We start from the raw sequence: 12,459 nt of genomic DNA, 5'->3' as shown, positions 1-12,459 counted from the left end.
CCTTTTTGCTCCCATCCCCCTTGCAGTAAAGTGAAGCCACATGAGCAGTTCTGGCCAACGAAATGTGAACGGAAGGGATGTGTGTCTCTTCTGGATGGAGGCTGTGGAAAGCTCTGTGCAATTCTTCAGTGTCCTTTCCCCTGCTGAGGGGCCAAGGAGACTTCCTGTTCCTGGGCATGCTGCTGTATGATGTGGAGCCCCTGCCAGCCTGCGTCCCAGAGAGACCCTGCGGAGCAGAGCCTTCTCCCAACCCTCAATGGATAGGGCCTGTGTCAAGTTAAGCCCCTGAAATGTGGGACGGTTTATTACTGCAGCAGAACCTCGCCTATCTTGACCAAGCAATCCCAGTTACTGGAGCCTCTTTATAGCATTTGTTGGCTCAGCATAAATAGCCCCATTATCCTTTTTTCTCTGCATCAGACTGACCTCAGGTCCCATTGAAGAGGTCATAGTCAGCTTCATAGACCATATGTTTCGCTGCTGCCCACAGAGAGAGGAGGGCAGGGAAGAGGGTTAGAGAGAGCTTATGCTCTACAGCTGACTGGGAGAACGGCTGCAGGGAAGGCGCTCAGCCCTGAGTGGGCATCGCAGGCTGTGGTGACAGCGCCCAGCAGTCCCTGGCCCGGCTACATCCTGTGCAAGAGAGACTAGACCCACAGCACTGTCCCTCCTCTGTCTTGCCTTCCTGGCAGTGGCAGGCTAGCACAGAGGGCCCTGACGCTTCCTGGCTGTGACAGCACCTTCGTGAATTATTTCTCATTTCCCCCCGATTCTCTGTGTATCTCACACAGAGGCAGCATTATAAATTAAAACAGGCTGTCACGACTTGGACATCTCTTCCCATTTATACCCCCCTGAAGAAGTCATTTCCCCAAGCCCTGCATGTTCCTCTGATTAAAAATCCAACAGCTAAGGAGATCTTTCTGTTTTATTTTTATGCCCCCCTCAAGGGATCCCATATCCACTTCTTTTGCAAAAACTAACTGGTGACCTTCCGGGGAGCGTCCTTTACAAGCGTGTTTAACCGGGCACTACAGTGGAAGATGCTAGCAGGTGATGGGCTCCGTTAGGAGGAGGAGACAGGGCTGAGCTGGGGCCTGCAGGGCATCTCACCCTCTCCTCACCCTTTCAGGAGGTGAGGGGGAGATCTTGATTCATGGGTGCTGATACCTCAACAGCCCTGGAGTGGGACACCTGAGCTCTAGCCTAGCCTCTCTGTTGCCTACTGTGCAACCTCAGGCAAGCACTTCCTTCCTCAGCCCCAGCTCCCGCCTCTGTAAAATGGGGCAATAGTAGTGTCTATGCCATAGGGCTGTTTTGAGGACAAAATGAAAGAGAGAGCGTGGAAACATTTTATAAACAGACAGGGTTGAGCAAATACACAGAGGTGCTGGCATTATTCATCATCCTTCTCCCCTGGGCAGGGGAGCTCGCCAGGGGGTGCGCTACAACAGCCCACGCTACCCGAGGCAGAGACAGTCCCTCAGCTGCCTTTCTGGAGATGCCTGTGCCCTCCACCTGTGCAGGAGGGAGGAAAGCCACTGGATCCAGGGTGAGCTGGGACTGGAAGCCCCTTTCTTTTCAGGAGGCAGGCAGACTGGGTCACTGGACAATTTATGTGATAACTAAGGCCTCGAAGAGTGGGTGGGGAGGTGATGAGAGGGGGTCCACTACTGCAAGCACATGGGGCTGTGTGTTCAGCAAGAAGCCACTCCTAAGGAAGCTGGTGGGCGTGGGCATCAGAGCAGAGGCCCTTGGTGGGTTAGGCCGCGTTTGGGAAATTGCCACTAAGGCCAATTGCTGAGCACAACGTTGGCACACAGGGTTGGATCTAATGTCAACTCCTCCTCTGACCATCCCTTTCTCCTCTCATCCACCCCAGGCACCTGAGCAGTGCTTGGCACACTGTAGGGTCACCATACTTAGTTGCTGATGAAATGGGAGTGAATTCAGTCCTCCACCCCCTGTCACTCAAAATGTGGTCCAGGGACCAGCCGTATCTGCATCACCTGTGAAACTGAGAAGTGTGGAATCTCAGGTCCCCCTCGCCCACCCCATCCCAAGAATTGGAATCTATATTTTTAAAATTCCTAATGTCTGAGCAGCACTGCTCTACCCCACCCTCTCCTTGGGCTTCAGCCAGATATTTCACTGGCCGGATGGCAGGTCGGGCAGTGTGTGGGTCAATCAATCCCACAACATTGGCAATTATGACACCTGATTCCACTCTAAGAGAGACAGATTTGTGGAGTCACAGAGATGTGACCTCAGCAACAGCTTTAGAAACTGCCAAGTACAAACTCCAGGCCAAATGACACCACTTCTTTTCCTTCCTGTGTGACAACTCGGTTAACATTTTTGATAAATATGTGTTATAAATTTCCTTGAAAATATAGAGTCATGGGGAAAAATGTTAGAAGAAATACATCAAAATATTATGGTTATCTCTGAATGTCTGAGAGGGAGGATTATGGGTGGTAGTTATTTTCTTCTGTGTACTTCTCTAGATTTTTCAAATATTTTACAACCAACATGTTTTATTTTACAATAAAGAAACATAAAAAAACCTGTTTTCTCTGACAGGAAAAGTATCCCCACTAAATAGATGAGATTATTAAGTACATGGAGGGGAAGTGAGCTGCTTGCAAATACCTGGTGAGTCAATGACCCATCCAGGGGATGAAGCGAGAACACCTCATCCTTTTCTGGGGAGCCACATGCCATGAGGGCCACTGCTCGACACCCAGGGGCCCTCGAAGACACCCCTCGATGGGTGATAGTGTCCTGGATGTCTCACTTGAATCAGTAACGTTTAATTGGAATGAGGGAAGAAGGATGGGTGTGCAGGACCAGGTGTGAATGGACAGGTTGGTGATTGGATGGAGAAGTGCAAGGGCAATGCCGCCACCTCCATTTCAGGTCCCCACTTATCTCAGACAGAGATATTGCTTGGGATTGAGTCTGAGAATTGAGTGAAGCCCCAGTAGGTGTGGGGAATTCCTTCTGGGGAAAGCGTGGAGTTGAGGCTGAATTGATGGGATACAGCCTACTTTTCCCTTCAAATTCCAACCATGGGCAGGCTTGGTTGACTACCCTGGACCAAGATTGGTGACCCTTGTGGGGGTTCCTTAGAAGATCTGGACATCCCCAACAGGTGAGCTCCTGCACAGAGAAAACATTCTAATAGGTTCCAGACTACCTGGGAAAGACCGGGTGAGGTCAAGAGCATTGGACATCAACACATAACACATCAGTGGGCATCATGTTCCAACTCACATTACAGATGAGGAAATTGAGGCCCAGAGGTGGAGATGAATGATCTTACCCCCACCCCACTTCCCTAACCTTTTCCTGCTCCCTTCCTCCTGGGTGGAAATATAGCTAGGGTTGTGCTAGGCAGAACCAGCTGCTAGAAACTCACAGAATAAGAGTCTGGCTTGTACTGGTTCAGAGTGTGGGCTTTGGAGTCAGACTGAGTCTGAATCACTGCTCAACCACTGGCTAACAGTTTGACCATGGACTTTAGGTTCCTCATCTCTAAGATGGGTGTAATGGCATCACATAGGATTGTTGTAAGGGTGAAATAAGTAATACATGCAAAGTGTTTGGAGCAGCTCCCAGTACATAGTAAATACTCAATAAATGTTAGCCAACATTATTACTGCTGTTGCTGACTTCACGGGGATGGTTTCCAGAATCAACACCAGTCAATGTGATAGGGCAGACAGCAAATATCCCACAGAGAATGGGGCACGCAAACAATGAGAAGGATGGTGGCTAACAGTACTGCAAAGATCAGAGTGGCAAAAAGATCGAAATAACCCTCCTTCTGAATTGAACTTCTCTTCCTAGCAACCGGTTTCTGTAGCAAAGACCTTGGTGGGGGTCCTCTCCAGGGTGGAGCTGTCATTCGACAGCTGGTCAGAGCAGCTGCGCAAGTGCGGCTGAAAAGGCCCCAGGGCCCCAGGTGCCTGCCCGCGGGCCCCCCGCTAGGCTGCCCTCCAGCTTGGAGTTGGTCCTGGAAACTGTTAATGGCAAGTCCCTGAATGGCGGGAAAATGCCCTGAGCGCGCAGTAATGGGCAGATCCCGCAGGCTCAATGCTCTAATCATGGCTCTGTTCCTGACGTGCTGTGTGACCCTAACAAATCAATTACCTTCTCTGTGGTTTCATTTTCCCAGTTGTAAATCAGGGCATGCCCTGCCTGACCCGCGTCCCTGCTGGGAAGTGGGCATAAAAAAAAAAACTTTAAAAAAAGGGTAAAGCAAAATCACACAGCTCAGAGGCACTGCTGGAAATACTGCAGAGACCAATAACTAGAGACACACAGAGGCCTCAGCGTGGGCAGCGTGGTGGCTAGGTTCATTTGGGCCACATGCAGAGTGAAAGTCTGCGAGACAGGCCAGGAGCCAGACCCTGTGGGCAGACAAGGCCCCTACCTGCAACTCCTTACTGGGTTGATCTAAACAACCACAATTCCGCCATTATTGGAAAACTTCCCTCAAAAGTTTTGCATAAAAGGTAGTTTTTAAGTTGAAAAATGGATTTCTTTATTGCTTCATTTATAAGAGAATACATAAAACCGATTTTCCCCCAAGGGAAAGTCTGTCCTCCAGATGACCTGGGAAACACTGTTAACTTTTTAAAGCTATTTTGCAGGCCAGTGCCACGGGGCTGGTATCTAGGAGGCGAGCATTGGCTGCTGTGTCTGGGCCCCAGAGCACCCGGGCACATACCTGCTGCCTGCTTCCCAGCCCTGTTCTGTTGTTTCCCCTCCTGCCCCATGTTGGAGTTTCAGCTTGAGGGCAGCTGCTGTGTTTTCATCTCTGCTCCAGGATCCAGCATATTTTCTAGCTCACATTATATGTGTTCTGTGATTTCGGTTTCCCTGGGGAAAATGTAAAAACCTCTAGTGTTTACTCCTAGCCAAATAGCTACTGAGGACACTGTATTGAAGTGGAGTGAGCACTGGGCTGGGAGTCTAATGCTGCTCCTAACTACCAATGAGACCTCAGCAACGTGTTTTCCTCTCTGGAGCCCACGTTTTCCAACTCATTTATTCATTTTAATGAACAAAGTGTCAGTTGTGCCAGGAATCACGTGAAATATTGGTACAGGGAAGAGTACCAAACCCCATCTGCCCACAGAGAGGGAGAGAAACATGGAAACCACCCTCATGAAATGTAATGGATGTGCACCCACTAAGATGGCTAAAACAGAAAGGCAGATAATAATAAATGTTGGCAAGGATGTGGAGAAATTAGAACTGTTATACATTACTGGTGGGAATGTAAGAAGGTGCAGCACTTTGAAAACAGCTTGGCAGTTCCTCAAACTGTTAAATATAGACTTATCATATGACCCAGCAATTCTACCCTTATGTATATACCCAAGAGAAATAAAAACATCTGTTTACACAAAAACTTGTACATAAATGTCCACAGCAACATTATTCATAACAGCCCCAAAGTGGAAACAACCCAAGTGCCCGTCAACTGATGAAAGGCTAAACTAACTGTGGTTATCTGTACAATGAAATGTTATTTGGCAATAAACATACACAAAGGACTGATACACACTGAAGCAGGGGCTGCCCTTGGAAACATTATGCTAAGTGAAGAAATTAATCACAAAAGACCACATATTGTACGATTCTATTTATATGAAGTGCCCAGAATAGGCAAATCTATAGAAACAGAAGGTAGATTATGGTTGCTTATGGCTAGTGGAGGGGGCACAGTTGGAGGAAAGTCGGGAAAGATTTCTAGGGGTTCCTTTGTGGAGTGATAAAAAATGTTCTAAAACTAGTAGTGATGGTTGCGCAACCGTGACTATGCTAAAAAACCCTAGCTTGCATACTTTAAGTGAGCAGGTTGTATGGTATACTAGTATGAACTATATCTAAAAGGAAAAAAAGCTGGTAAAAAATAATGGATGCTATGGTGGGTGGAAGATACACCGAGTTGGGACAGGAGGTCCAGAGAAAGCAGAACTAACTGTCCTGTGGGGGTGGTGAGAGGAGGTTTCCCAGAAAAATCAACTCCTGAGGGGTGTCTTGAAGGAGCAGATGGGACTTGAGAAGGGACAGGGCATTCTGGGCAAGGGATACCACACACACAAAGCCACGGAGGTTTGAGGGAGCTGAGAAGCAGTTTGATATGGCCGGACCTGGGGTGCATGGGAGCCTGGGAGGATGAGAGAGGCAGTGGGTGATGAAAGATGAGGATTGAAAAGTGAGGGAAGTCCGGACTTCCAAAGTCATGTTACAGAGCTGAGCATTCATCTGAACATATCCTCTGTGCACAAGGATATTGAGGGCATAACTTATAAGATCTTTTTTGGTTCTTAACTTTCATGCTGTTTCTGGACCACAGTTTTGTCACTCCACAGATCTTAGCCCTGTCTCTTGAAGACTGTGTAGCTTTTGAAAGTTGCCACTGAGACGAGACACAAATGGCACTGGACATAGGAAGGCTGTCCAAGTTGGAACGCATGGGGGGATGGGCAGGAGAGGGCTGTGAGCGTGGCTGGGGTGAGGCGGGTGGGGCAGCCCATCTACTCACTGCAGAGCTGGTCCTCATCTTCTCCCTGGGCGCAGTCCCGGTGGAAGTCGCAGGCCTGGCCGAGCTGGAGGACTGTCCCGTTCCAGCAAGTGAAGGAGCTCTGCAAGGCCATCTTGGAGCCTGGGGATGTCCCTGGAGAGCACACAGAGACACAGGCCTGGTCAGTGTGGGTGGCCCAGCCGCTCATCTCCCACTGGCCTGACTGAGACACGGGCATCTAAATCTGGCCACACCCAGGGGCAGCACCAGGAGGCTGAGAGGAAGTCAAAGCCCATTTCCTAGTGATGGGGAGTAGCAGAGTGGCCAAGGTTTGTCTACGTCCCTTCAACAGTCTGGGGTCCTCAAACCCATGGCTTTAGTGTGCCAGGTGGATGGCCTGCAGGTGGGGCCTCATCTGCACACAGACAGCACTACCTTCAAGGTCATATTTGGGGTATCAAGGGGACTATCTGGTCCAGTATATGTCCCCCATGTTCTTGACCCTGGATGCCATCACTGGAGTGATTCTAGAAACGTGCAGTACTCTTGGCTGTAGAACACGAGGAGCACCACTGTGAGGACCAGCCCTGGACCGGCCTCTCCATGACCGGTTGTGTGATGCTGACCTTGTCCCTTCTCTGTTTGGCCCCTGTTTCTCCATTTACAAAAGGAGGAGTTTGGACCATATTTCTAAGGTCTGTTCCAGTTCTGAAATTCTAGATAAATCCTATTATCCAATGGAAGATGGGAGAGGACGCAGTTTATAATGAAATTGTTAGCAGTTATTTGTTTCTGTATCAAGAACAAAGTGTTATGATAATTCATTAACCTATAACCCAGAGAGCCAGGCTTCAGGGAAGGGAAGGCTGGACTGGCCGAGCATGCCCTACCGACTGGGCACGTTGCCTGGGACCACCTAGCAAGGGCTGGTGATTCTGATGGCACCTCCTATTGCCCAGCTCGTGGTGGGTGTGGGATGCAGGAGCCTCTGGCCCACGTGGAGATGAGCAGGAAGGGCCCACCCCACGCCTGGCTGCCCTACACTCCATCCTCTTTCTAGCTCCGTCCATGTGGCAGCCGGTGCCTCAGCAGTCTCCCCACCCCCATCCCATCCACCTCAGTGCTCGGCTGGGTGGTGGAGAGAACGACCCAGGATCCCCACTTGGGGGTCCTGTAGTTTCTCTGAGCATCATCTCGGGTGGCTCCTCCACCCCTGGCTGTGAAATTAGACTGGTCTTTATTAGATTTTATTTTAAGAAAATCTCCCAGCTGATTGTGATGTGGGACTCTCCAGTTAGATGACTTTTAATACCTAAAACTCCATGATTTTCTGGTTCAGTGGACGGTTCCCAATAGCATGGGCACTATCACCAAGTCCAGCCTGTTGACTTCTGGGATGCCTTTATGTGCCTCAGCACATCGGCTTTGCAGAGAAGCTAGGCAAGTCTTAACAGTGCCCGTTTCCTTAGTGGGAAACTGAGTCAGAGAGCTGCAGTAACTTGCCTAAGGTCATGAAGCTGGTCCATGGGATTCAGGCCCCATGTGTCAGACAGCAAAGCTGTTCTCTCCATCTCACGGGAGAGGAGAGCTGGCGGTGGCATTGGGCCCTCTTTCCCAACCTAGTCTAGCTGAGGCTCAACTTGTAAGTTGATGGCAGGTGGCCACTCGGCCCTGTCAGATGGGTCTCCAGCCTGGCTGGGCATTCTTGATAACTCCTGGGCGTGGGAAATCAGGCCCTGCTTCCCTCAGGGAATCATATCCAAGTTTTGTTGTTGTTTTTAATTGATTTCAGAGAGGAAGGGAGAGGGAGATTGAGATGGAAACATCAATGATGAGAGAGAGTCATCCATCAGCTGCCTATTACATACCCCCTACTGGGGATCGAGCCTGCAACCCAGGCATGTGCCCTGACTGGACTGAACCAGGATCTCCTGGTTCATGGATTGACACTTAACCATTGGGCCGGGTACATCCCAGTTTTTAAACCTGCTCTTCAAGGTCCTTTGTGATCTGGGCCCAAATTCCTTTCCTGTCTCACTTGTCTGTCTCTCCCCATGAACCCTGTGCTCCGGACTCAGCACTGATTCCATGCACCCTGGCTTTAGGACCAGCTCTAGTGTTGGCTCCCATCTTCTCATCAGGTTGTCTAAACCTCTGTGTCCTCCCCCTCCCCACCCTGAGCCCTAGCCACTGCCTGGCCCCTAAGAGGGCTCACAGACATCCTGCACATTAGGTTACCTATCTGTGAATGGCTGCATAATGGACCCACCCAGAGACCCACATCCTAATCCCCCAAACCAGAAAATATTTTACTTTATGTGGTAAAGGGACTTTACTAATGTGGTTAAGCGAAGGACCTTTAAATAGGGGAGATTCTTCTGGATTACTGAGGTGTAATCACAAGGTTCTTACGAAGAGCAGCAAGAAAGACAAGTAAGAAGTAGGAGATGCCATGAGGGCAGCAGGGGTTTGGAGTCATGAGCCAGGAGATGCAGGCAGCCCCCAGAAGCTGGAAAAGGCAAGGACTGGATTCTCCGTGGACCCTCCAGCAGGAGCCTGCTCTGCTCTCAAGACTTAGCCAGAGAGAATGACTTCAGACTCTGCCCTCAGGAACTCTAAGGGAATAAATATGTGTTGTTTGAAGCCGCCAAGCTTGTGGTAGTTACAGCAGCCACAGGAAACGAATGCACCAGCTAACCCAGACTCCAGCTGCAATGGAAGACAGTCCTCGGAGACCCCGAGCTCTGAAGCCCAGCACAGCCTTAGATCAACTTCTCGGTTTCTTAATTGTTCTGTGACTAGATTGCTGTGGTTCCCTGGACTGGTCACCTCTGCCCCCTTCTTCCTCACACAGAAGAAAAAATGTCACCCCTATCTGTCCCTGTGCCTCAAGATAGCCTAAGTCAATGGTTTCTCCAAATTCGTCCAAATTCCAAGAGCAGGGACATGCACAACCTGTCAGTCACGTCCCCTTGGAAGCTGGGAGGTAAAATGTGTCTAGGAGCTGGGGTCCCCCTGCAGAGGTGGGGCTTTGCTGGGAGGGGCTGTGGCCTTGGTCGCAGATCACAGCAAGGACACCTTGGATCATATATAGTGTCCTGCTACCTGCCTAGCACAGCGCCAGCACTTCATCTGCCTGCTCACTCAACTTCACCATCTCCAGGACAGAGCCACTCTGTTCTTTCCACTTCACAGAGGGAAGTTGCCAATTGAGGGCCAGGGGCAGTGGTGGGCAGGTGGCCTCCAGCTGGGGGCTGCTGTGAGGGCCGCACTGGTGTGTCCACCCCAGCTGGTGGGCCCTGCCTGCCCAGTGACACTGCCTGTCCTCTCTGCCCGTTTCAGGGTAAAGGCATTTAGGATCATAAGAACACTTCTTCACATTTGCTTGGTGATTTTTAGTTTTCAAAGTATTTTTTTCTAGTGTCTTATATTGGATCATTATATACAGCGAGGACCTTCTTACCCTTGTTTCCAGCCCTAATGAAGAAAATATAAGCAAAATAAAAACCCCTGTGAAATCTTCCTCAACCTACGGAACACGTGTAAGCTTGTGTTTCATTCACACCTTATGATTAGGCCTGTTTCTTATTATGCGTTTTCACACACCAATGACTTGTCATTCCCTCATTTTAAAGCATGTGCCTATTGGCTGAAGTGTGAAGCCAGGGTAAAAATAAACAAAAGCAGTGCCCAGAATCGCACCACCCAGAGGCCATCATTTCTAACATCTCTGAAGTGTTTTGGCCTATTCGTTAAACGTGTGTACAGTTGTGCCATATGTATATATGCCTTAAAATAATTAAATAAGGCCGCAAGCTTTACCAAAGATTTAAAAATTCTCCAGAAGCATACCTTTTAATGGCTACAATACTTTGGGATACACACCATCATTTATTTCAACAGTATTCAATGTTTGGATTGTTAGACTGTTTATTAGAACTCTTTGAAGACTCTCTTTGACCAAAAACCTTTGCTTGCATTTCAGATTATTTTCATAGGATAGATTCCCAGAAGTGGAATTACTGAATCAAAGGGTGTAAACATTTTCAAGGCTCTTCATATAGACTGCCAAATTATTTTCTAGAAGTTAATCCAATTTACACTCTCCCAGCTGCATTCACACATGCCTGCCCCTCTCACTACATCCTGGCCAACCCTGAATAGATCATGATTTTTATTTTCAACTAAAGGAATTCCCCTGCTGTTTTATTTGGTATTTCTTTGGTAGTTAGTGAGGCTGAATATTTTTTTCACATGTTGTTAGCTTTATTTTACTTTCACGTTGCCCACTTCCATTTGCTGATTTATCTATTAGGTTCTCCATATTTTCATACAGAATTATATGAGATTATGAGTAAGGATGTGAAATTATTTATTATATGCTTGACAGTTTCTCCCAGGATTTTGTGTGCTTTTGTTCTGTGTATAATGTAGCATGATATACAGGAGTTTTAAGTTGTACCTAATTCAAACCTATCCATATGCTCCTGGGTGATTTCTTCTTTTTTCTTTTCTGCTTAGTTTGTTCCATGTGGGACTGGTTATGTGTGGGTCACCCCTCCCAGTCTCTGGGTTGCCCTCTCATTTAGGAACATCTTCACCAGCATCTCATCTTTCAGTAATAGGGACCCAGATCTCATCTACGACACTTCTGTAGATTCTCCCCTCCTCCCCTCCATGAACCCTCCTTTCACTTGGACTTCTATCACTTATCACTTTTTGCACTGAACATGGCAGACATTCCGCCTCATGTCATAAGCAGTTGTTTGTATGCTGTCTTCCTCACCAAACTGTAAGTGACTGGGAAGGAGATATTGAGTCTTATCCTCATGAGTCTAAAAAAGTACTTTGTATAGAGATCTCTCCACCCCAATACTTGGGAATTGAATTGAACCTATGCATTATATGTGGAAAGTTTTATACCTGTTTTATGGTTGAGAATACAAAGGCTTAGCGTGGTTACATGGTTTGTTGAGGGATTGGTGAAAATCCACATTTTTGACATCTTGTTCTCTATCATTTGTACTGTGTCTGTCTGTGGGGTCCCCCTCCACTCCCGCACCCAGGTATAGGTGTCCTCAGGAGCAGTGATTATGAGTACAAAAGGGCAGGAAGTTGGCATCCCTGCCCTTCACCCCAAACCTTGACAAAGTAGAGATCTGGTAGTGGGAGGGTAGTGCTGCTTTCACTCTCTGGATGCCCCAGAGTTAATCCCCAAACCTCTCTTTTCTCAGTTAAAGCATAGCCACAGCCCAGAGAGGCTGTCCCCTTCAGGCCTGCTTCTACCAATGCCTCTCCATCTCCTTCCCCTGGCTGGAGACGTCTCGGCTCCCTGGCATCGCATCCGCCATACCACAGAGAATTTTATGCTTGTGAGGGATTCAATTAGATGTATGCCTGGTACTCTGATCTCTACTGCCAGCAAAACTCAAAACTAATGAGGCGCAACAAAAAACAACTGCTCTGTCTTCTCAAGTTCTTTTTTTATGGGGCCCATAAATTCCAAGGAAGGAAGTACCCTTGGTGAATGATTGTAATCAAGGGCCTGAGTTTCTTAAATGGCATCTTCTCTGTGGTTGTGAAGTGACTCCTCTGGCTTATGGAGGATGGTACCTGAGGCCCTGGATGGTCACAGCCAGCCTTGGGGGCAGTGGATCTTCTTGCTGGCACTTCCTGATGCTTTCCACCTCTGGGTGCCAGTGAATCCTGGTAACCATTGGGACACCAAGTGCCCTAATCACAGAATTGTTAGGGAGATCTGAGATCAAGCTGCTTTGGGGTGAGTTGGTGCTTGGGGATCTTTTGTTAGTAAGGATCTTCTCAGTGGGAATTTATTTATCTTTGAAATAGCAGTTCTTCCCAGAATAATGATGTAAGTCACTGGGGGCCATAAATTCTCATCATTCCTTACCTCTGTA

At 48.3% G+C, this 12,459-nt stretch overlaps 1 protein-coding gene across 1 annotated transcript in view; it reads right to left on the bottom strand.

The window, feature by feature from the left end:
• Positions 1-12,459, bottom strand: part of ALK (ALK receptor tyrosine kinase) — a 612,725-nt gene that overhangs the window by 97,625 nt on the left and 502,641 nt on the right. Inside the window, exon 6 of the mRNA XM_080686359.1 lies at positions 6,563-6,694. Coding sequence (XP_080542485.1) covers positions 6,563-6,694 — 132 coding nt within the window. The remainder of the gene's footprint in view (positions 1-6,562; positions 6,695-12,459) is intronic.

The sequence above is a fragment of the Plecotus auritus genome, assembly GCF_963455305.1.
Source record: "Plecotus auritus genome assembly, chromosome: 8".
NCBI lineage: Eukaryota > Metazoa > Chordata > Mammalia > Chiroptera > Vespertilionidae > Plecotus > Plecotus auritus.
This window is presented reverse-complemented; position numbering and strand designations above follow the sequence as displayed.